Below are 26,096 nucleotides of genomic sequence, written 5' to 3' on the forward strand. Positions count from 1 at the left end.
CAAATCTGGACAATATAGTGTATTAAAAATACAAAATACACTAAATCCTGCCAGATCTGACTGTTTTCGTCTAGATCTGACACCGACGCCACCAGATCTACGAAAACACCGCTGTCACCTTCATCGTCACCAACAACCGCCGTTGTATGCTTCATCGTCACCTTCATCTTTGGTGATACAACAATGATGACCGTCATCGTCGTCGTCACCAACAACTCCGCCACCAGAAAAGAGAGAGAGAGACGGCGACGGGAAAGAGAAAGCCCCCGCCGCCATCGACAAAGACAGCAGGAGTTGACAACGGCAAGGAGAAGGGAACGAAGGGAGTAGAAGGAGAAGGGAACGAAGAGAGCAATGGTGTGTTATTGTTGGTGGTGGCCAGAGCTCTGACGAACGAGCTCTGGCGGCGGAGAGCAAAGGCAGTCAAGATAAAAAAAATTATAAATAATAAAAATAAAGTATTCTACTTTAAATATATATATGTAGCTATTAATTGTATTTAACATATTACTCTTAGTTACAGGATGTAATTAATCTAAATTATAGCTACTAAATATAATTGCCTATTAGTGTTTGCCAGACCATGTAGATTTCCCTATTTTAAATTGGTGATCGGATTTAATTGGGAAAAAAAATGCCACCTAGAGAAATTTAGGTGGGAACATGAAATTTAATGGGTGAGGGATAAATATGGCCTAAAAGTTGGATGACAAGGGCAATTATAGCTTATTTTTTAAAGTACATGCGCAAATTTGACCTTTTCCGTATTAAGTACTCTCTTCGTCTCAAATTATTTGTCGTGATTTCTAAAAATAATTATCTCAAATTATTTTCATTTAAAAATTCATGATAAAACTAATTATTTTTTCCCATTTTACTCTGAGTAATAATTGTCTTTGAAGACTACATAGACCCCTATCATGGGGTGATGACACATAAAAAAGATAAATATTCAATGAAGAGATATTATATTTTAAGACATAAATAAGAGTAAACTAATTAAACCTTCCCCAAATTAATGTTTTCATAAAGGGCGTGTAAAAGATAAACACGACAGATAATTTAAGACCGATGGAGTAACTATTTCCATTTGTGAAAAACATTAAATATCAAGATTCATATACAGTGAAATAACAAAAACTTTCCTATCATGCCATTTACAGCAAGATTTTTCTTACACCTGATGTTCCAATTGGAATTTCTGGTTTTATGTAGATTTCTTGAGTTCAGTATTAAGAAGTTGGATTTGACAAGCAGGGCTTTGGAACATAAAAGAGCGCGACTGGGATTGACAAACTGATGACACCACGTCTACAGTAACGCCCGGGGATACGAAAATGAGTAGTGGCTCACTTTTGCCATGGAGAATGTGAAAGCCACCAACAGAGAGCATCCATATAAGCTTGCCACTTCAACGAGATATGATATCTACGAAGTACAAATGTGAAGTTACTTCAAATGGTACTGTTGAACTCTTCCACATAATGTGAAGATTAAAGTCACCACAGCGTGAAAAATGAAAATCTCAAAAAATTCTTGCTTCACTTTTGTTTTACCCAGAGCTTGTTAGCTAAGAATCTTGGAGCCTACAACATCCTCCGTCGCCGAGTCTATTAAGCCTCGATTATCATGCATGAAGACAATAAAGCTATATTTGAAACGTGCACCGTTTGACTTCAGAATATGCACTCAGCCGTTTTTCAATATTATTGCATGCAGCTATTCAGCCGGAAGAAAGCGTAATGAGCAATCTATTGAATCGATAATGCAGCTGAAGGCATTGATAATATATTCAAACATCAAATCAAAGAAATAAAAAAGCAACAAGCGCACAACTAGAATAGTTGGCTAATGCCTTTAAGCAAATTCTCCAATGAGTGGTTCCGTCATTGTTCTACCCTGCTTTGAGCAAATGGTAAAATGGCGTCACTTTTCCACACACGAAATATGACACTCGGTATAACATTGAAGTTGCGAAAAAAAACTGGACACATCCATCATAACTGCACACTATCTGGTATTTCATGCACTTGAGACCTCAAGCTCTGATCCTTATGCCTTAAAAACCACGACATGAGAGGATCATGCTATTTACAATGTAAGCCCACGCGCCGAATGGAGAGAAAAATTGGGTGGCTAAGTGGAGAATGCCCTTAATTGCAACACTACCACCCCTGCACAACTAGGGCAAAACAAGTGAACAAATTGGTCCTCACCCATCCAGAACAACAAAAATCCAACCGAACAATAGGCGCGAAAAATGGAACTTCAATTATAACGGGGCAGCAGCATGCTCCTAAGTGAGACCTGGACAGTAGAAGAATACATTAGTTTTGACCTCAGTAAAACTAGGGAGCATACATAGTCTACTAAGACAAAAAGTTACATAGCGAGTTAAAATGAGAGGCCAAATAGGAGTCAGAAAAACAATGGAATAAAAGTTTCAAAAAATATTTTATGAGTAAGAAAAATATATATTTATGTTATGTTAAAAGAAGAGTAAATTGAGAAAAATGTTAAGTCAAGTGACAAGCTAATAAAACGTCATAATAGCAAATGAAATAATACTAAGTATGGTAGATTATGTAATAAAGAAAAATGAGGTATTGAAAAGTTATTCGATGACTATATGAATCTTTTTCTAATTTCATAAGATTCTATTATTAGGTAGGTTTTATTGGGTAACGAAAAGCGAGTTGGAATTTAATTCAAGCAATATGATATAATGCAAGTTAGATCACATAACAAGACTAACATTCTCTAATATCCTCTACGCATCGCACGGGTACTAATACTAGTAAAATTAAAAGAAAATTTTTCTGTATTCGGGGATCAACGAGAAGGAAGAAACTTAAATAAATCCACAGAGAATGACTCACCTTTCTTACGCCTTGGTGAGATCATTGGCCAACTTAGAGATTACATCAAGAATTGACACCCAGTACTTAACTCATGGCATCTTCAATGCTTGTTTTAATTGATTCAGTACTGCAGGGTGCAGTCTACCGATGGCTGCATTAAAGGATTCCCCGTGAAGAGTTGAACAAGTTTGAAGATTGTCTCTCACTGAGTCCTCCAATGAAATCTGGTTTATTGGGTCCGAGAGTTTCATCTAAAAACAAAAATCTCACTAAGAGACAAATTCGGTAACAAGCTACATTGCCCTATTCATTATAAGTACTAGCACCAGGGCTTACCTGTCTCCTCCTCAACTCCTTGCTTGGCACATGAGGCTTGCTAGAGCATACACTGTCACTACTGTGGCTTCACAATTTATAATGCAATGATAGTCCCATCAGTTGTCAAAATCTCAAGAGCCATTGAAGTACGAAAAAAAAAAAAAAAAAAAAAGGATGATTATCAGACCATACCTAGACTCTTCTTCACTTAAATCCTCACTTGCACCCAGTATAACACTAGTACACACACTGCCCAAAGCATAGAGATTAGATTAGCATAAACAAAATGTACATGCCATATTAGGATAATGATTCAAAACAACAACAACCCAGTGAAATCCCACAACGTGGGGTCTGGGGAGGGTAGAGTGTACGCAGACCTTACTCCTACCAAGGTAGGACGGCTGTTTCCGGGTATGATTCAAAACAAAAAAAAAAAAAAACAAAAAAAAAAAAAATTCAAAACAAAAACATAAATAAATCTCACGGTTACAAATTCAATCAAATACCTCATAATCTGATCAAGTTTATCAAGTACTTGAGGCAACCTCAAGGTTAGAATTATAGAGAGGGCCAAACCAATTGTCTTCCTCTGGAAAGAGGTAACATTGTCAACCTGAGAAAATATCAGAAAACAAAAGAACCAATAATAACGTAAAACATCAGGTGAGGAAAACCACACAAAGTTGTTATCAGAACCAAGTCCAAAGAAGAATTTCAGGCTAAATTTTCCAAAATCTTTTATAAAAGGATTGAGAAGATGCAAGACCTCTAAGTGCCAGCAATACGGGCTTAACAACATGAACCCACACTGGAGGAGGATAAATAATTTACAGATACAGGTCAAAATCATAAGATGTGCTGCTAGTCTGCTACATAGGTAACCACGTATCTTACTTTAACGGAATAACTAACAGCCATGGTTATGGCAGGTATAGACAAACTATTTACCATAGAATAGATCTTTTACTCGCTGAAATTTCATCCGTTGGACATTTTGCTGAAACAAGAATACTTGCTCCCTTTTGTTAACCTATATAGTTTTACTATTTTTTTTTTTTTTGATGACATGGGAACCCGCAGCCGCTACCCTTCGGGTGCGCACAGGGTAAACCCAGCTTCTGTGCAATAGCTCGCAAACCACTATAGTTTTACTATGGATGCAGGATTATCAGTTTACTGATGCTGGAATGGCAGTCGCTGGTGCTTGAACTTTAGAAGGCAATATTTCGAATAGGAAGTGCCAACAATGGATTTACTCCTCCATGAACTTAAAGTTGATGCGCGCAAACTGGGCCGCACACCACGGTTATCCAAAAAAAAAAAAAAAAAAACTGGAGAAGTTGAAGGTGATTCTGGATGATGAAAAGACTCTCACCCAGAAGGGGCAACAGAAAGGGAGTTGAGGGATCTACTGTCATGTTGGGGTAAAGAAAGACACAAATCGTTGAAGAAAGTTTCAAGGAAAATCCCAGCCAGGTTACTATGGAAAGAAAGAAATTCTAGGAGTTTTGACGGTAAGCAAGCTTTGTTAGGTGTTAAAACTGAGATGTCCGTGATTTGCGGGTTGGGCACATATCACGGGTTCGATCCCTACCACAGACAAAAGTCTGTTATTTAACTGGAAAAGGGTAGAGGAGCGGGCCCATTATCCACTGAGTTATCAACCGTGCGCCTATGACCTCTGGGGGTTTCTTGGTTATCAAAAAGAAATATAATGTCCGTGTATGTTGGCTTTATGGTGTAAGCTTCAGGAAGTACATGAAGTGCACAATATGGTAGACTTCATTAGCACAGTGTTGTTAAAGGCGAGAGGCGTGGTGTGGCGAGGCTGCAGTGCCTTTTATGGCTGTGGCGAGCAGCCCTTCAAAAGGCGCGCCAAAGGCGAGAAAGGCGCTAATGGCGCCAAGGCGAGGCGAGCTGCCTTTTTAAAAAATAAAAAGCAATTAAAAGAAGTGGAGGACTTAAATGAAAATAGCAGCTAGGGTTTTTTTTTGCCTCCTCCTCTCTTCTCCTTCAAGGTTTCAGGTACGTCTCTTTCTCCTTCTTCTTTTTCTTCAGTTCTTCTTCTTTCTTCTTCTTTCTTCCTCCTGTATTTTCGACTTCTGCTTCTTCTTCTGTTCTTCTTCTTTTTTTCCGGCGACAACTGCCCTATTTCCGGACACCTCTGCTTTTTTTTTTCCTTCTTCTATTCTCTTCTTCTTTTTCTGTTTTTTCTCCTCTGTTTTTTCCTCTGTTATTTTTTTTCTCTGTTTGGACCAGTGAGGCAGTGGTTGTTTTGCTCCTATTTTTTCTGTTCAATAATTGTTTAAATTTTGTTATACAGTTATAAACAGTAGGTTCAAATTCAATGGAATCGTCGGACACTAGCAAAAAAGACATAGGTTGGAATTATGGTACCAAAGGCCCAACAAAAGATTCAGTCACATGTATCTTTTGTCGAGGCACCAATGGAATCGTCAGACGCTAGCAAAAAAGACATAGGTTGGAATTATGGTACCAACGGCCCAACAAAAGATTCAGTCACATGTATCTTTTGTCGAGGCACTTTCAATGGCGGAATTACTCGACACAAACAACATTTGATTGGTGGTTACAAAAATGTAAAAAAAATGTACAATTTGTCCGCCTGAAATTAGGGAAGAAGTAAAAAAGTATGTTGAAAGTAAACAGTTGTTAAAAACTCAAATGTTGCACCAAGCATCCTTGGCTAATCTCTCTGATGAAGATGATGAAATGATGCCTCCTCCCTCAAAAACTCAAAAAATGTCATCCAATGCATCATCCACGGCACGGACTGCAAATGTGAAAGGTCCCATGAATCTTTATTACCCGCAAACATCAAAGGGGAAGGGAAGCAGTAGCACGGCAGCGTCCGATGCATCCAAGAAGTTGCTAAGAGATCGCGCTGTAAGTGCTTTTGCAGTATGGGTATATGATGCAGGGCTCCCTTTTAATTGTGTAAATCACAAAAGTTTTGATAAATACATTGAGGCCATAGGACAATATGGCATAGGAATGAAACCTCCTACCTATCACGAAATTAGAGTTACTCATCCAAAAAAAGAGGTGGAGAAGATAGATGAGATTATTGAAGAACATAAATTGAAATGGATAGAGTTTGGGTGTTCAATTATGATGGACAAGTGGACAGCACGAAATGGAAAAATGATCATCAATATTTTGGTCAATTCTCCATTAGGTAGTGTGTTTCTTGGGTCAGTCGATGCTAGTGATGAATCTACGAATTCCACCAAGATGTTCAACTTGTTTGAGAAGACTATTAAGCAAATTGGACCGGAAAATGTTATACAAGTTGTTACCGATAATGCTAGCGAGAATGTTAAAGCCGGTGACATGATGATGGGTGTGTACCCGCACATTTATTGGACTCCATGTGCTGCCCATTGTATCAATTTGATGTTTGGTGACATCTTCAAAATAAACCCGTATGCTTCAGGTGAAAAAAAATAGCTCTAACTTTATTTATAGCTTATACTATATGCTTATTACTTATTACTTAGCTTACTTAGCTACTAAAATATTCCTTTTACAGTTTTTCAGAAGGCCATTAAGATACATTCTTACATAGCAATGAGGCCATTGTTGTTGAACATGATGAGAAAATATACAAACCAAAGAAATTTGGTGAAACCGGCTAAGACAAGATTTGCAACGGCCTTCTTAACTTTGCAATCTTTTTACATGCAAAAGAAAAACTTGAGAACTATGATCTTCTCAACCGAATGGACAGAAAGTAGATTTGCAAAGGAACTTTTGGGAAAAGAAGTTGTCAGACATCTTACTTCTACATCTTTTTGGAATGATGTTGTTAGGGCACTTAAAGTTGGTTCTCCTTTGATAGTAGCGCTTCGCTTGGTGGATGGAGAAAAAAACCATCAATGGGCTATATTTATGAAGCAATGGATAGAGCCAAAGAAGCTATTGAAAAGGGCTTTCATGGCGATCGGAAGCAATATGAGAAAGTTTTCGAAATCATTGATCGGCGGTGGACGGACCAATTTCATAGACCTTTGCATGCAGCAGGCCATGTTTTGAACCCGGGAATGTTTTACACTAATTATCAAAATAAGACTTTATCAACAGAAGTGTGGGAAGGTTACCTTGATTGTGTTGCTAAGATGGTCCCTAATGCAACACAAGATGCTCTAGTCAAAGAGCTTCATACGTATAAGCATGCATTGGGGACTTTTGGTAAGCCTCAGGCTATAAGAAACAGAGACAAAACATCCCCTTGTAAGTGGGTTGATTTAGTTATTTTTATAGCTTTACTTAAGTTATTTGACTTATTTATAATTATTAAACCTTTAATTTTTTTTTATAGCTAAATGGTGGTCGGAATTTGGTAATCATACTCCAAACTTGCAACAGCTTGCCATAAGAGTATTAAGTTTTAACTTGTAGCGCATCCGGATGCGAGAGAAATTGGAGCGTGTTTGAACATGTGAGAAGAAGATTTATTATATTCTAATTTCTATATACATTATTATTAGTATCTACTAATTAGTTTCTACAACTTATGCGCAGATTCATACCAAAAAGAGGAATAGGCTTGAACTATCGCGTCTCAACAATCTAGTGTACATTAAGTACAACAAAACATTGAGGCGTCGTTATGATGTTGGCGATACCGTTGATCCAATTCTGTTGGATAATATTGATGAAGCAAATGAATGGTTAATTGGATGCCCCCAAAATGAAGAAGAGGAACTAGTATATGAGGGATGTGATCTTGATTGGGGTACTGTTTCTAGGGCGTCTGGAGTTGAGGAGAATATCTATGGTCTTAGGGGCGGTTCTTCAAGTTCAAGGTCACATAACAAGGGCAAAGGAGTAGCTACTACTGCTAGAAGCTCAAGTCGGTCTCGGTGCTTAATTGATGAAAACTCCGAGTCCGAGACCGAGACCGAGACCGAGCCCGAGGAGGAAGAAGATGAGGAGCAATATAATGTTGAGAATCTTGGATATCAAGAATTTGGAAATCTTGAAGATCTTGAATTTGAATAGACTTTTAGTATTGCACTATTGCTTTAATTTTAGAGTTGCTTGTCTTGTCACTTATGAATTATTGACTCATTGACTCATTCAAGTTCTAGACTTTTAGTATCTACTATCTACTTTTAATTTTTGAATTGAAATATTTGCTAATATGTTATTGCTAGTGAGATTTTGATTATTTACATATGCAATTAAATATTTTAATTTTTTGGTATTTATTGGCGCCGCACTTCAAAAAGGTGAGCGCCTCGCCGCGCACCGCGCCTTAAGGCGAGGCAGGCCCTTGTCGCCTTTTGTCGCCGCGCGCCGTCCAAAACACTGCATTAGCACTTATCTGGAGTTGTTATTTTGTAGAGGCGGTCTCTTCATAGTTTTGGTACAGGGGATGGCCAACTTTTGTATAGGCCAAACGCCAATTTGGTGATTGGCTCTGATTCATTAACAAAATCTTTTGCGTTACTGATAAAAGAAAACAAGCATACTTGCTTCCTAAAACTAATAACATTGTATGCTATCTATATATTCAGGAAACTGTCGCAACTCCTGATACTATAGAAGTGCATTTATACCCATAAAAGTTACACATGATGAATATGTCAAATAATTCATCATATACTGAATGATTTCTTTTGATATGCCATCACTTACTGAATAATGCTATAGGCAAAAAGTCAATTTTTCATAATTCCATAGTAAAAAGTTTGTGCTCAACTGGGACACATACTTGCACCTTGATACAGCAAGGAGAAAAATTTTGATTGAACAAACAAACCAAGAACACACCTTACCATCCTAAGTATCAGCTCAGATTTTGTAGAGGTCCTAAAGGAAACCATCAACCACGACGATATCTATCAAACTCAATTTAATCATTTAACTTACCTTTTCAAGCCATATGTCGACAAGGCAAAGGAGTATATTTTCTTCTTCAGGAAAACCAGATTTCTGAAGGTGTATAGACAGTGATGGATCAGAAGTTAGCTGCGCAAGATAATTAGTGTTCATCACCAAAACCCTTGCCAGCAGGGCTGCTGATGATGCTTTGACAGCTGCCTTGGAAGGATCGTGATCATCTCCCCCAGTCAGGCACGCGATTATTAATTTCTAGCAACATTCATGGAACCACATGAAATCATCCCATAAAAAAAAGGTAGGCATGCATGTTGTAGTGCCTAGAGAAAACAGAAAAGACAAAGCAGAGAATTACAGTTACCTGCAGAGTGGAGCTGATTAGCTGAGGCACTTCCATCGGGAAACACTGCCACATCACAAAAGCAATAGCACGTATCATTCACAGGAAGAACCCTTTGGGGTCTATATTAAATCGACCAATGTTCTAGTATGAGTTTTCCAGAAGTTTGTACTGAACGTAGTTTCAATACATTTTCATCTTATCAAAGCTCAAAGTTATAACATCAGAAGTTTGCATTGGAACTTAGTTTTGATACATTTTGATCTTATCAAAGCTCAAGTTTAGAGAAAAAGGAATTGAAGGTTTTAAGAATCATATCAACTACTCTTTTCCTTTACTTTCTCTGTTACATTTTCCTCTCCCTTCTGACAATTTGTAGCCCTCTTGCAAAAGTAGTAAACTGAAACTAAAGCAGCTTAGGTAGCATATAATTTATTTGGTTAATCTACAACTCCTGGCCTTCCAAATACATAATTTTATAAAAGTAGCAAGGAAATCAATTACCTGAACTAGAATGTCAATGACTGGAATAACTGAGAGTAGTCCCCTGTCATTGACATTCCCAACCACCAGATCTAGAAGTTTAGCAACACTAGACGCATGCAAACTGAGAAATTCCCTTCCACCCAAAATAACATAGTCTTCAATGATATTGGTAGCAACCTGCATGTCATGGAACATCAGCACAAAAAACAACCCAGAACCGAAAATATTAGTTTCGTTAATCTTTCATCAACCTTCAAGTGATCAAAACTTCTTTCCAAGATTTCGACAAGACATGGGAAATACCCCAACAACTCTGGTACCATAGAAGGCGCATTAATAAGTGTTGCTTCCCATAACTGCATAATAACCTGGCTGGAATTAGGGCACCGTTCTAATATGAAATTAATCAATTAAATGGGCCACATATAGAACATGCCTGCATGCAGTCCTCTAGAAGTTCATCAGGGCTGGTTACGTTAATTCCACTTTGCAAAATCGGCAATAACATACCATATGATTTAGGCGACTGATAACCGAGAGCAACTACAAAATTCTTCAGGGCAGTAAGAAGTTGAATCTGCAAGATGCTTTCACCAGAAGATTCTTCCCATGCCTAACAAAGGAACAGCACTAATCAGCAAAAGAGAGAACAGTAAATCACGCAGATACGGTTTAATGGGAAACAAAAGCACATGGAATTCATTAAGGATCCTGCTCCCACATGCAAGTCTATCAAAAAAAAAAAACTTTCCTCTAGATGTATTTATATGTCCTTCCTTAGAAACTACACAAAACGAAAGTAAGGAGAACTGAGGTAATCAGGTTTGGTCTCCAAATAGGATGCGTGAGAAACACCATGAAATGACAGCGTAGAATCTACCATCTAGTGAAAAGGCTTTACTAAAGTCCTGAGCCTTTTCCTAACATCTAGAAGAAATTTCAGGAAGGCAGAATCTTGCAGAGATTGTACTCAGGAACGGTAATGGTAATAAAATAAAACTTCAACTGCACATAAGTCATCAAATTTAAGTTAACAAATCAACAAGGAGAAGTGGAAGAAGAAAACCATGAAGATACCTTCTGGAAAAATAGCATCAACTTGTTTGCATATGGCGTAACTTCAGTAACACGTGCTATCAGAACAGAGATAGTATTCAAAACTTGAACCTGAAAATCAAAATGAAACATTGTGAACAGAGAATTCAAAAACAACTGAGAAATATAGAAGATTCCATAATAAAATGGAAACTAAAGACAGATTGAACAAGTAACATCACAAGTAAAAAAAAAAAAAGATTTCCATGATAATAAAAAAAGTGAAAGAGACAAATCGTGTTTCTAATGTGACCTTACTCAAAAAAAAAATCCTGTTTCTTTTTTCTACTCCTTTTTCCCATTGACAACTAAGACACGAGCATTTCTTTTCAAGGAGCGAAGAAAAAGAGCCAGGGAAGAGATAACTTGGAAATGGAACGCTTGTTCTAACCTTCCCCCTCAAATATTCTCGAGTCTCCTCAACAATATTACAGTCCATTCAAGCATTAACAAATAGCAATCACAAATAAAACCCAAAATATGTTGAAAAATTAACTTATGCACGCACATGTAACCACTGCTTCCCCTTAACTGAAAGTTCTTGCAAAGACCTAGGGGACTAGGATACCAGAAATAGGACAGAGCTACATTAAAAATACAACAAAAAAGAAAATAGATGAGTAAATAAATGAGAATTAAATAGTGGAGAAGAGTACAGGGACGAGCCCATTAAGAGTACAGGGACGAGCCCATTATCCATCGAGGTTCAACCATGAACTAGTGGCCCTCGGATTTCTAGGTTACCAAAAGAAATTAATAAATGAGAATTGAATAGGCCGTGTGAAGTTAGGAAGAACACCAGCTGATAGCTACCTTTGAGTCAAATTCCTGTACTTCGTCCACCAATTTGAAACACAGATCCCAACAAACAGGAAGAAGATCTAAGAACTCATTCTCATTAAAAGTTGCATCCTCAATATGAAAATACAAGGACCGGCATGCTGTCAGCTAAAAGAAGATAAAAAGTAGCTTCAGTATAACACAAAGTGAATAACGGGAACTAAAAATTCAGAAAATACTGATAGATGCACAGCTTAATTAAGAAGGTAGTTGCTTTATATAAAATGTGCCATACCCTTACACACAAGTCATTGTCCTGAAGTAATCTGATTAGAGCACAATAAACTGCTCTTCTGGTGTCATCTTTAATCTGTGAGAAAACACAGTTAGACAAAAGTATATGTGATCACTTCTGGTGTCATCTTTAATCTGTGTGAAAACACAGTTAGACGAAAGTATACGCGATCGCTAACTACATACAACTATGGGTTGAAGGCACATAACTATAGCATAATAACAACCTACAATTGCTAGTGGAAATAGCATATGAACAATAATAAGAATATATATATATATATATATATATGATAATAATAGAAGTTCTCTAACAAGTCTAGAACCTATTCTCAACTAATAATAGAGCAAAGAAACTTAGAAAAACAGAAAGTCAAAGATTTCCATTATAGATCCAGATATAGTACCTTTTTGGATTACCATGAACCAACAAGGATTCACCATATTAAACATTTTCTTACAAGAACTGCTGATTGAAGAAAGAAGATTGCATGCACAATTGAACATTTCATAGAATACTCCTCTTTTTTCTAAATTCCCATAGAATACACCTTATATATTGGAAATCCAAAACTGACTTCATAAATGTTATGCTTAACTTCTAAGACAAGTAGGAGCTGCATTGTAACAGAAACACTTCGCTCGACTCCACTAAATGATCATTAAATTTAGTCTGGCAAAAGTTTCAGAGAAAATTAACCTAAAGTTAAGTGGAAGTTCGTAGAAATGAGAGGAACAGCGTATAAACATGCTATAAACTTGTTCAATTATAAGTATATTATATTCCCCCTAGGGCAGACACTCGTTAGGGTCTTTTTGACCAACTTGTGACTGACGAACTCTCATTAACGGAACGCTGAACTTGTTTTACTAAAAAAACATTCTTGAATAAATGTGTCCTTTTCTCCTTTATCTCTATGATCATAAAGGAGAATTGAAATTAGTTGCTCTCGTCTCTTAATGTTGTTGTGGTTTTAGATTGGTAAAAACAATAACAAAAGCATTTGTTTGACCTATTCAAGAGCATGGAACTGGGGACAACCAAGAGTTATGAGAAGTTCATAAAGGAAACTTTAGACCACAAAGATTAAATAACTTAATATCAAAGGCAGTGTGGATGCTCAAGGATTTCATCTACTCTCACTCTTAAACAAGAAGGAAACTTATAGCCTTGTATAGTAGGGTTAAAAGAGGAGTTGCGGAAGGGAAAGTTATTCAACCCCAAAGAAGGGAAGAGAAAAGTTCCATATCCCTTGTTTGGTTAGGAAGTAAAAGTGGATGGTAAGTAACTCTCGCATCTCAGTCTTTTGAACACATTCCAAATTTGACAGAAATGGAGCCCGAAACCTTTCACTTTCCATCTCCCCTTCTTGATTCGAACACTTTGAAAGCGATTTCCAGGCAATTCTTTTTTTTTATATATAACTGCAGTCTCATTACCTCTGAAACCCATTGTCCAAGGATTAGTGCTACTTTTCTGTGTATTATCCGCATATTGGGATGATCATTTCTCAACTCCAATGACAATGCTCCATTAAACCTGCATAATGTTAAGAGAGCATGAAGACATATATGTATATTCCCAATAGAATTTGACTTTCAAATTTTTCAAACCCAAACAATATTACTAAATGTTTTTAATAATGATGAGTTCGTATAATAGAGTGGTCTCTAAAGGATAAGTTTCACTGTCTTGAGCAATAAGAGAACAAACCATTCAATATATGGCACCTGAATACGTTTTAAGATTAAGAGGAAAAAATTTCTTAATGAATCATGATGTTAAGAAAAGTGTAGTTGACTTTATCCATTCCCTTCAAGTAAATAACACATCAAGGCGAACTGGCGAAGCCACCTATCATTTGCTATTTCTTTTATTCTGTTTTGCTAATGTGGTTACTCAGCTAGTTTTATCACCCTGTTTCAGGTGCTGGTGGTAAGATAGTATGAGGATAGAAAATAAGATAGTATGAGAATAGAAAATTCTAGAACATGTCTGAGGGGTCAGATCTATTTGACCAGCAATATTTTCAGCTTGAAAATCACATACCAATCCTTGAAACTCAGATAGTTTGAGAGCTCATAGTAAATGTAAGCGGCAGCACCATAAGCAGCATCCTTAAGAAGCAATGCCCGAGTTATCTCATTAACTGCAGAAGGGCAACCACTCATAGCCTCTTGCAGAATAGAGACAACAACAGGTCCTAGCAGCTGAAAATCAAATAGCATGTTCATGCCAGGACTAATGCAACGTGTTAATATTATTGAACACAGGGAATATGTTAAACATACTTGACTATGATTTTCAAACAAGACAATATATAGAGCTTCAGCACATGGCCTTAGTTTCTCTGACCATAGCACTGAATCCTGCTCGTGATAGAAAGTCTCTGGGTTCTGGTACCATTCCTCCATATCACTTGCAGTCAGAACAAAGTACCTACATTTGGAGAAATTGCAAGAATGAGGAGACAGTTCACAATAACATATTATAATTACAAGGGGTTAAGACTTTTCCATCAGAAGATGTCGATACATATTCAAACTGCCCCCTTTTCCTCGTAGCTCAAGGACATTCAGATGAAACCTGGTTAATCTCCACCTTCACTCCCTTCCAAATGCTCCTTTCAGTTTGTTGGGACAAGAACGGAGAGTGTTCGGAGTCAACAGAAACTAAAGGTTTTCGTCATGTACCAAAATGTAGTTTTGGAAAGATAAATCAAGTGATCAAGAGGATACTATATTCTAATGGCCTTAGAATAGACCCTCACATAACAAGACTTATCATTTTGCACTGTCCTAATTTCCGCTACCCCAACACTGAAAAACAAGTATGGAAAATACTATTTTTACAACCACGGTGTCCAGGCCAGCTTGCGCACACCTCAGTTAATTCCACGAGGTACCTACTCAGGTACCGAGTAACTCTATCCACCAAGGCTTAGCAAATGGGCTGAAATCACCTAGTGTTTTGCCTCCATGGGGCTATGAACATGAGACCTCATGGTTCTCAACCCACTTTGACGATCACTAGGCCACACCCTTGGGTGCAAAGGAAAATACTCAGTTTCTTTAATCTAAACGGATCTCCCCAAATTATTTAAAGTTGGAAAATGATCTTCCAGCACCAGAATTTACTAAAAGTACAACTACCCTTTATTGCACCCTCCCACCTCCTTCACACCCTACTCGCACCTAAAATAACCCTACAAGTCCAAAAGCTGTAATGAGGAGAAGATTGCTTCATACTACAACCGAATTAGGGCACCAAAAAGAGCCACTCAAGTTGGACTAACTAGATTGATTAAGGATGTTATGACTGTTCTACAACGAATGAGAATAGAGACGAGGACCAAAAGATCATTAAAAATTGTTAAACTTTTTACATTTTTAACCTGGTGCTTGGGAACCTTAATTCAGCAAATCAATTTCTTCACATAAAAGTAGCAAGAAGAGAAGACCCATAAAGAGTTGGGATGCCTTACCTCCTTATCAATACATTACACAGGAGTACAACCCGGTCAGTAGGCAAAAGGGAAGTAAGAAGGCCAGCAACCGTACTAGATATGTTTTGCTTCATCTGCTCAAATGTAACCCTATTTTCATCAACCACGCGTCCTGCCAAGCTTGTCTTATACTCTTTACCTTCCAAAACTGTTTTCACCATTACCATACATTGAATCATGAATTGCTCAAAGGACATAACATGTGGTTCAGGATCTAAAATCTTGCTTAAACAGAATTCCATGACAAGTGGAAGGACACATTTATCCCCGAACGAATAAGGATGTCGCTGCTGGATGGTGACTAAAATCTTCATTAACTTTGTACAAGCCCTTTTTAATAAATCCCAAAATTTAGGCTGATGGTCCCGGAAAGATGAATCTGCAAATTTAAGGAGTGATCAGGATATCTCCTAGTTCAGAAGCAAAATAACAAAATATTTTCCCTACTTTTGTTAGGCAGCATCAAAACAATAGAGATTAAATAGGAAACAAGGGAACAAACCCACCCGCCCCCCACCCCACCCCACCGCCCCAGTAAAAGAAGTTCAAATCTCATTTTCCTTTCACTTCCTCTCTGTTTTATTATCAACCAAAACAAAGGGAGGATCAAAAATACGTGCAATTCCCCTCTACCTTTTCATTTCTACTTTCTTTGTGTCAATCTCTTTTCCTAGTATCCAATAAAACAGGAATTTTGGGTTTCCACTATATACTGTTGAGGAAAGAAAAGTTGAGGCATAATATCTTGCTAATTAACATTCATAAGTATAACTTAGCAATATCTAACCAAAATTGCACTAGTATTTTAAGGAGTCCCAAGCAGCTTAAGTCATTAGAGCTTCAATGAATCACTTGTCAGATGCAGACTTTGGCATATCAAGGCACAATAAATACTAGCCCTTTTTATTGAGTTACTCACTAAGCGGATGCATGCTGGCCTTTGTAAAGGTTAGTAGACAACTTTTTTAGCCATAAAGCTGAGTGGGCGTATGTCACATGCCCGGTTAATATTTTTTAAATCCACGACTGAAGCCAGTGCAGTGGATTGAAATATACCTTTTATGTCCTTGAATGAAACCAATGACAGAAAGACTACTCTGTATAAAGTATGTACACTTAAAATAACTCGTCAAAGTTCACCAGCAGCTATAACACCAACTTCCTCTGCATCTCAATTCTAAAATCTGATTTTCTTCAAGAAGCAAGTAACATATCCGCTGGTCTGTAGCAGTAAGCTGACAACATTGTGCACTGCGAGTTTCCAAATCGGGTCACTAGAAAGAGGATGGCTTATGACACAGTTAGTTACTTGTGAAGAGAATAGAGGGAAAATAGAGCAAGGGCCTTTTTGTTATACTTGGACAAGAATGAAGCACTCGAAATAACCAATAAAAAAATCCGAGTCAACCATAATACTCTTTGAGTACTTCATGGTGTTCCTTCCTAGTAGAAGTCAACAATCAACATTTTAGTTAAAAACTCCTAGGAGTACAATGGCATAAGCAAGCAGATTAAAATGACTCTGAAATAGCATTTCAATGCATTTTCTCCAGGTGGCGCTGGAGAAAAATAACAAGACACAAAGCAAGTAACTGTTTCACTTGTCATGTGATACTCTGATAGTCAGCGAAGGGGCTTACAAGAAGACATTGGCATCCATTATATTGATTACCATTAAATGTGAAAATTTTGAACCTCCAGAACTACCCAAAATAAAGGGCATGACGGACAGATAACACTGCCAGACCTGAATACTCTGATATGAAGCATTAACATTCTACAAAGAAAATCCAGTATATTCAAACACAAATAATTCATGGCGCAAAAGTAAATATGAAGCTTAGCTAAGGATCCAAAGTCCATTCTCACAGTAAGGAAGTAGCGATTGGATGGCATTCAAAAGCACTGGAGCAACCTCTTTGACATGCCGCACCTCCTTAAAATGAGGGAAGAAAAAGTCAATAAACTACTCTGGCCAACGGAAATTAGCTAGAAACCCTCCTTTTTCTTTCTTATTGTTTTTTTTTTCTCTTTCAGAGGGTGGTAAAGAATGAAATTTGACCAATACCTGTAAGGTTTTGGCATCGCTCGGAAACCCAGAAATTATCAACTGCCTTATTATCTTTGAACATAGAAACCATCTCTCGCATGTTAGGTAAAGATCATCATGATGTAATTCAGCAGCACTCCCTCCAAAGGTTTGAGCAAGAGCTGAGAAACCTTTGAGTATTGTCTGCACATCAGTCTGCCAAAGATGCCAACTGTAATCGAAGAACTGTGTGCATATCTGTAAAGAGATCATGAAATACCAAGTGAGACGCCTCAGCAAATCCAATCCTTCATATCAAAGTTTATGATCAGAGCAGACTCAAAGAGACAAAATGTGATGACTGAAAATTATTAGGGAAACTGCGGACACGATAGTTAATTTTGATATTCAAAACTGCCGTCACCTACTGTTACCATTCTCAAAAAAAAAAAAAAAACTGCTGTCACCTAATAACCAATAAGTAAAATAAGAGATTTCGAATAAGCAGTCTGCAAAGTAAAACAGCAAGTGATGGGACATATGAAGATGAAGAAGAAGAGATATCAGCACAATAAGAGTTACAGTCCCATGCAATTGCTCATACCAGTCCCAAAGAATAAGAACTGATCACATGCCAGATTATGCTTCACATGAACAAACAGTAGGCATTCTAACACTAGCTGATGATGAGATGCAATGTACAAACGCCTACAGCTATATAAGCATGTGGATATTAGTCTTCCAGCTAACTTTATATTATATTTGTAGACAAAGTAGAAAGGTTCTATAAAAGTGATAGCAGCAAGTGTGCCGTGTAATATTTGAACTCTTACTTACAACTCAGCTGTTGAACCCTAAATTTGACAAAACAAGACTTCAACAACAACTACTACTATGCCTCAGTCCCAACCAAGTTGGGGTTTGCTATATGAATCCTCACTTCTTCATTTAAGCTCATATCATATCATATCATCATCAAACTAAATAAAATAAAGGTGAAAAATAAGGTTATATATTTATGGGTTTTGCTAACCTACTACATGAAGGTAGTAGGTTAGCATTGTACCCATTTTTTAATTCTCTTAAATATCCTTAACAACAAATAAACAATGTGATAATGTAAGGGGTTCTTTTGTCATTTTACTAAAAAACTATATCCAATTCTCTTCCTCCTTTCTTTTTTTCTGACTCTCAGATTCAATCTAATCAAAGCTTTTTTCATCTCTAATTGTTGCTTTTCTTCACAAAATTTAACCATTAAAATTTTCACAATCTCAAATTCAAAGAAAAAATATATTGAAACTGAAAAACAAATCAGACCCATAATGATTAGAACTCAAAATTGAATTTTAAATCAGTTTCATGTTAACTGTCCAACGACTTTGTCGTTCATATTCTTCTCTATGCTCTAACTTGAATCTGCGGGAAGATGAACGAAAGAAGCCATAAAATATATTGAAACTGAAAAACAAATCAGACCCATAATGATTAGAACTCAAAATTGAATTTTAAATCAGTTTCATGTTAACTGTCCAACGACTTTGTCGTTCATATTCTTCTCTATGCTCTAACTTGAATCTGCGGGAAAATGAACGAAAGAAGCCATAAATGTTGCTTGTCCACCAAAATGATCTTCTAATTCATCACTCACAACTTAGATTTTTTTTGTATTAGAAAACGTTGATGGCTGGAAGATTCCAATTTAAAGCCATAAGTTTACAATGGAAACTAAAGTTAAGAAAATGTGGGGGTAAGAAAACGGGTTGAAATTGTAAAGAAATAGTAATGAAGCAATTGGATTTCTTCTCCGCTAAGTGGGGTGGGAGGATAAGAGTTGGATGAGTAAAAGACAAAAAACCCATTTAGTTCATGTGTTGCTAATTTACTGATAAGGGCATATATGGAAATTAGAAAGGGGGTACAATGCTAACCTACAACCTTCATATATATAATCATATTAATATTAGAAGTTCTCTAACAAGTCTAAAACCTCTGCTCAACTATCTAGTAGCGATCCCCTATATGGATCTTTTTCTTCCATTGTGCCCTATCTTTAGCTAAGTCTAGGACATAATCTCTTAGTGTTCTCTTCACAAATGAGGACTAAATAACTTAGTTATAAGTCTATTACTTTATGTAACGTTGTGGAGATATAAATGCAGTACCAGACCTTCAAACTTTTCAGAAAATCATTCGGTCCTCAAAGATATAAAAAGTACGCAGGAAGAGGAAGACAAATGACAGCACCTCAGCAAAGGTCCTTTGGTCTGATGTAAGCCTCTTTGTAGACAACTCCTTCAAGGTTCTGTAAAGAATCATGAATATTCTATGTGAAGTACGAATATCTGCCGATTGAAGCTGTTGTGCTAAAAAAGAAAAAAGATCTGGCCTGTAGGAGGATTCAAAATCAAAGATTAGTGTATAGATAAAGATGGAAAATACCAGAAAGGTATTTAGACAATAAATTTTCATTATAAGTATTGGAACACAACCAACTAAAGCATAGAGAAGCAAGTCCATTAAGGACCAGGGGAGATCTTAGGTATTATGGTGGTCAACAGTACTGACAGTATAACCACCTATAGCAACAGCAAAATCTTCTTGACCACCAAGACTGAATCAAGAGAGTACTTGAGAATAAAGCATAAAATAGAGCTCAAGGTGGAGTACTATAGTTCTAAAATGCAATAATCCTATTTAATATACTTTCATGGGGGGGTTTTGAACCACCTGATTTGATTCAAATGCAACTGACTACTTGGCTGGTTAATATTTAATAGTTGATAATAAGCTATAACAAAAACAGTACAATAGTATATAAAATCAAATAACAGAACATTAAGATATGATGGTGATACTACTTATCTCCCCCCCACCCAAATAAGGTACGGTTCTGAAATTGGAAGTAAAAGGAAAAAGAGAAATAAGGACCTCTAAAGAACCAAACTTGTTAAGAATAAAAATGAATTGAGCTTAAATTAGTAAGTGTTTATAAGGATCATATAAATGGATATTAACTTCAACGCCCCAGTTTAGCACCATAATACCTTCATTTGCCCTTTTCTTTTTGGTTGAAGAGTATCAGTCATTTCATTGGCATGTTATCAAGGGGCAACAAGTAATTAGAACCCTAAGGGCAGCAAAGATCTATATCCTTCAAAAAGAAGTGACTATGAAATACTTTTAAAAGCTCTCTCCCTATATCTATCTGTCGCTCTCTGTATTGTATGTTTGGATGTATGTATATAAGTAAAGCTCATCCCATCAGAAAATCTATTTATGTTGGATAACTTTTGAAAAAGGAAAAAAAAAAGTGTTGCCATAACCATATAATACTGTTAAACGATTATTCTTCACCTTGACACGCTCTTCAATTCTGATCCAGCCAAATGCATCAAACCAAGAATTTTGGTAATTAGGATGGATTAAATCTATAAGTTTCTTTTCTTGAACAGAATAGACCTTTGTTTCATATGTTCTTCACATTAATATAAAAGCTGGTAGAAACTTGGTTCCATTAAGAAACAACTCCAAAAGAAAAATATCAGGGGTTTATTTTTGCTTTTTAACTCAACAACATTCATCTTGGTGATCAGGAAAAGAAATCAGCCATTCATAGTTGAGAGCCCGAAACCATTAACTTCTCTACGGCCTACTGGATGTGACTCCAGCCACTTTTCAACTCTATCAACTAGAGCTATATTCATATTTGGATTTGCATTTACACCACAAACTATCCCAGTGAAATCAAAAGCATGATATTTCTGGCTGAAATACATGGTACAGAATCACCATTCTGTGAAACTTGAGACAGCCCTGACAGTGTAAGCAAGTGAATTTCATTTCTGGTCGAGGGTCAGGGTATGGACCAAGTGATAAGTCCATGAGGTCCATCAGATGAATTATATGTGAATTACCGGTTAAAAAGCTGATCTTGTGTTAAGATTGGGCAAGCAAAGAAATCATTTCACTGGAACAATTCAAATCTTCAAAATGTCCCAGACAAAAGGGCCTTGTAACTGTCAATTAGGGTTTAACTCTATGACATCTAAAATGTTCACCCCAACATCTTGTGATTTCATATTTCTTTTTAATCTCTGTGTGTTCCAAAAGAATCTAAGAAGTCAAAATAATAATCATAAAAGACAAAATAGAATGGTTCTTCTTCAATAATTTATTGTAATTCGAATAGTTACGGAAAACACCATACCATTCTTTAGGGTAGTCGATTCGAGCAATCTTTGAGATGATCACAGACAATGTAAGGGCAATCTGCATCAGACAATATGCACAGTTGAGAAATCAGGCAAGCACTTACTAATATTATCCACTAATGACAATATTATTCAGATGTCTAAGTAGAGATAGCAGTTGAAGCAACAAATGTCAATAACAGGGATGACAATTTTTAGAACAAAGAGAGCTGTAGCTAACTGTACTCATTACAAAACCAAAAGTAAATCTGCATCACCTGGTAATTCTCTTCCCTCAAGTGTGACAACAGCTTTTGTCTCAAGTGTGATTTCTCCTCATTGCTAATACCCCTGCCAAAATGTTCCAGAGAGAAGCAAATAGTCATTTATAGCAGGTATACAAATATATAAACAAGCAGGAAGGAGAAATCACAACATATGGAACACAAAAAGGCAAATCATGCAAAAGACAAAAAAGATGATGCTTGGAGTGTGCTAGAGTCATGGGAGAGTTATGAGCTAAAATTATCCCTTATTTATGGGAGTAGGTTCATTTTGGTCCCAAAAATATAACCCTGAGCATATTTAATCCCTTAACTTTGCTAAAGTGTAGCACTTTTGGTCTCCCTAACACAATAATGTTAAAAACTAACAGTAGGGACAATTTTTCTTAGAAAATTTCAGCTGACAATGCTATCTCTTTTTGCTTGGAGACTTTAAGAAAACAGAGCAAATAGCAAAAAGAGAGCACATATGTTTGAAGCAGTCCAAAGAGCAGGGGAACTTTTTTTTTTTAAAAAAAAAAAAATGCGGGTCGGGTGTGGGCGCAGGGCGGGTTTGCACAGAGCCAGACCCGCCCCGCATAAGGCAAAACCCGCCTGCGCTGCACCGTTGCCATCTCTAATTTCGATAGGAAGTTAACTGCATCTGATCATAATATTTGATGATCTGTTCCCTCTCAGGTGTAAAAATGTAGCAGCAGTGGACGTAAACATGGGATGCCCCAAGTCATGCACCTGGAAGTTATTCTAGGGCACGGAAGAAATTAATTGTTTGAGCAATTTCTAGAATATGTTGGTTTTAAAAGGATTTGGTTCCTCCGCAATGTTGTCAAAATTTGAGTTGCAGAAGAAAGGAAACGTCATGAACAGGACATGCATTCCTTTGCATTAGGAAGGCATACTACTAGGGTGAAAGAGCAAGAACAAAATCATAGATGAGCTCTGGTTTTCTCAACAGTGCAGCACCCACGCCTCCTTTAATTTTTTAACATTATTCTGTTAGGGGACCAAAAGTGCTCCACTTTAGCAAAGTTAAGGGATTAATATGCTCAGGGTTATATTTCAGGGACCAAAATGAACCTACTCCAGGGATAATTTTAGCCCAAAACTCAGTCGTGGGAAGAACAAGCAATCTGAAAATTCAATCCACATACATATGTTGCATCAAGCCACTAAAAGTTGGATAGTAACCTATCTTATTGCAGGCGATTGCTGAAAATTTCCATTATCATCTTAACAGTGACGTCCACTTTTACCACACATTGACTTCTTTAGCATTTGTAACTATACTTCCATAATTTTATTTTATCACGGAATTTCATCTGTCTGTGTTGTATATATACACATGGTGACGAAAGATACATAGTTTGATAAACCAAATAACACTGTCTATGTTTTAACTTTTTGACAAGTTTCAAACTAACATTTCCTTGTAAGTCGTAAATGGGTTATTTCTTTTGATAAATATCTTGGAAATAAATGGTATAAGTTAAAGTGCATTCAGAATGATTCCTTCACTGTTAAATCTCAACAATGCAACCTAACCATTTCTTTGATTGATGACTTCACTTTAGACAATGAAGAAGGAACATATGCTAATAACTGAAGCTCATTAATCCCAAATTTAAAATCTGCTATTCTCTTTTCAGATGTCCCAAAATTGCGGTCCATTTACTTGAACGAATAACCATTCAGTCAAACATAATTTAGGGTATCATTTAGAATAGATAGTCAGGAAAACAACAGGCGATTTCTGCAGTAAATAGGATAAAGATTTTCAAAGGACATTATCAGTTTGCGCTAACATTGTAATAAATTCCTAGTGTTCCTCCCATTCATTCCATCTGCATCCTTTAGCTTTCCAGAATCTGAGAACTAGTCATATCCATAAAACAATTTCAAGGGATTTTTCTGTAAAATATGGGGAACACTCTAACTTATCTTATGCACAAATAGAATATACATACATACATAACATGATTTTCGAATGACAGGAACATTTTCGGATAGAACAAGTATAGTAATTCTTAGGATTCCTGAAAATTCTTTCCATATCCATCCTTTAACTTTCCAGAATTCGAAAACAGGTCATATCCGTTAGCAATTTCAAAGCATTTTCCTGTAATGCGGAGTACACTAACTTATTGTATACTCACACAACACACAGAGATACACATATAACACACATGTAATGTGTTTGTGAGGCGAGTGTGTGGTTATGTATATATGGGGAGTACATTACTCCTTCCTCTTTCTCCATTAAACTGTGGATTCCAAGATACAATAAGGACGACAGTCTGACACTATCTTAGTCATAGTTTTACAGAACATTGAGATTGATTGTCACTTTGTCAGAGACTAGATACTCTCCGGAGATGTTGTTACAAAATTTGTGAAGTTGAGTGTTCAGCTTGTAGATATTTTCACCAAGTCCCTGACTGGTCCTCGTATTAGTTACATCTGTAACAAGCTCGGTACATAAGAGTTGTATGCACCAGCTTGAAGGGAGTGTTAGAATAGGAATAGGATTATCCTACGTGGCAAAGGATTGTAATGTAGTGTGGACTCAATGTAATAACGTAGACACACAATTCAATAATATTTTTCTCTCATAATTTGTCACACCCAGATACAAGTGGGACGACACTACTATGGTCACCGTTTTACAGAACTATACAACAATTGAAGTTCAATGAACCATGAGTAACAAACAAACTAAAATCAACGCGAATAATACTCACGACGAATCACGCCTGCTTCTCCAATACCGATTAATGCTATTTTTAAAGTAAACCGATGCCATTAATCTCACATCAACTTGAGTCACTAAATCCTTAGCAGTAATCACTTCCTACAAATAGCAACAAGAACATCAAATGTACTTCAAAAACCCTAAATTAAAAATAAGAAAATAAAAAAAAGGAAAAAAGAAACTACCATAAGACAAGAACAAAAACCGGGGCGGTTTTCAGATTGAGCTAGGGTAGTTTCAGCCGGTTTACGAATGGTTTGTTCAGCGCTAAGTGAATTTGTGAGTAATGAATACATTGCTGGTAGGTCTGACACTGATAAAGCCATAATTCGATGTGTTGAATGGAAGATTTTTTGTATGGGAATAATGGGGATAGATTTGTGATTTAATAGGGAAATGAAAATGGAGTGAATGAAGGAGAAGGAATATAGTAAATATTTGGAGAAGAAAATGGCAACAGGTTGGTGTTTTGTTTAATTTGGCATGGCTTCCACACCTGAACTTCTCTATCTTTTTTCTTTTCTTTTTTATTTTTATTTATTTATTTTTACTCACCCGATGTCCTGTATAGGCATTAAAACCCGATTATATTCGAATCGCGCATTACAAGGCCTATTTTGGGGCTCGAATCCAATTTAAATATTTTTGTTGTAAGTGTCACCAGTGAATAGTGATAGAGTTTAAATATGAAGAAAAAAATTACACAGTGTGCAGTAATTTTATACTGCTATTACTATAATACTATAATCTAACATGTTTTACACTAGTACTAATAATTGGGCATCAAGTCATATAGCACACAATTTTTTTTTTCTTTTTAGGGGAACCATCCAGTTCTACAATCAGAACCTGGGTGGCATTTTATTGATAAGCAAAAATTTAAATGAAGGGGAGGACTTAAACCTTACCCTTATGCAAAATGAAAACTGGACAGACCCAGTTTTGATGCATGGACATTTACAATCCTAAAATGCACTATATGATGCATGTACTAAGGGGTGGAAGAAATCTTCCAATACAGAAGGAGGGGATTCTACTATCATGCATGTTTCCTAAGACCAGAAGGCATCAAACACTTATCTTTAGTTGATGTTTGATGCCTTTTGTATTACATGAAACTCTAATGCACTTAACAGTCTAAAATAAGTCAAGGTAGATCAAAATGATATTGATTGTTGTTCTTAATTCTTCTTCTGATCTGGGCAGTTCATTGAAATCATTGTAAGCAACTAAGTCATTATGAGAGTGATTGATCTGTGCAAGTTTGTCAGCTACCTGGTTAGCTTCTCT

The 26,096-nt window shown here is 36.7% G+C and overlaps 1 protein-coding gene across 2 annotated transcripts; it reads right to left on the bottom strand.

Moving 5' to 3' along the window:
* Positions 1 to 1,734: 1,734 nt before the first annotated feature.
* On the bottom strand, positions 1,735 to 25,298 carry LOC132630871 (uncharacterized). 2 transcript variants are annotated; one of them, XM_060346465.1, is made up of 24 exons: positions 24,992 to 25,298; positions 24,796 to 24,905; positions 22,052 to 22,124; positions 21,791 to 21,852; positions 19,828 to 19,969; positions 17,620 to 17,838; positions 17,421 to 17,487; positions 15,531 to 15,930; positions 14,338 to 14,485; positions 14,096 to 14,256; positions 13,486 to 13,585; positions 12,047 to 12,121; positions 11,785 to 11,919; positions 10,954 to 11,043; positions 10,313 to 10,489; positions 10,128 to 10,232; positions 9,895 to 10,053; positions 9,412 to 9,456; positions 9,081 to 9,302; positions 3,689 to 3,795; positions 3,372 to 3,428; positions 3,198 to 3,258; positions 2,880 to 3,112; positions 1,735 to 2,307 (listed from the first exon to the last, which is right to left on the bottom strand). In XM_060346465.1, the coding sequence occupies exons 1-23, from the start codon at positions 25,130 to 25,132 to the stop codon at positions 2,951 to 2,953; spliced, it is 3,018 nt and encodes a 1,005-aa protein (XP_060202448.1). In that variant the 5' UTR covers positions 25,133 to 25,298; the 3' UTR covers positions 1,735 to 2,307; positions 2,880 to 2,950. The 2 variants fall into 2 exon arrangements, with proteins under 2 accessions (XP_060202448.1, XP_060202447.1); XM_060346464.1 differs by having other exon boundaries at positions 3,198 to 3,264; positions 24,992 to 25,297.
* Between the last annotated feature and the right edge of the window lie 798 nt (positions 25,299 to 26,096).

Source organism: Lycium barbarum, chromosome 3 (genome assembly GCF_019175385.1).
Source record: "Lycium barbarum isolate Lr01 chromosome 3, ASM1917538v2, whole genome shotgun sequence".
In the NCBI taxonomy this organism is placed as follows: domain Eukaryota; kingdom Viridiplantae; phylum Streptophyta; class Magnoliopsida; order Solanales; family Solanaceae; genus Lycium; species Lycium barbarum.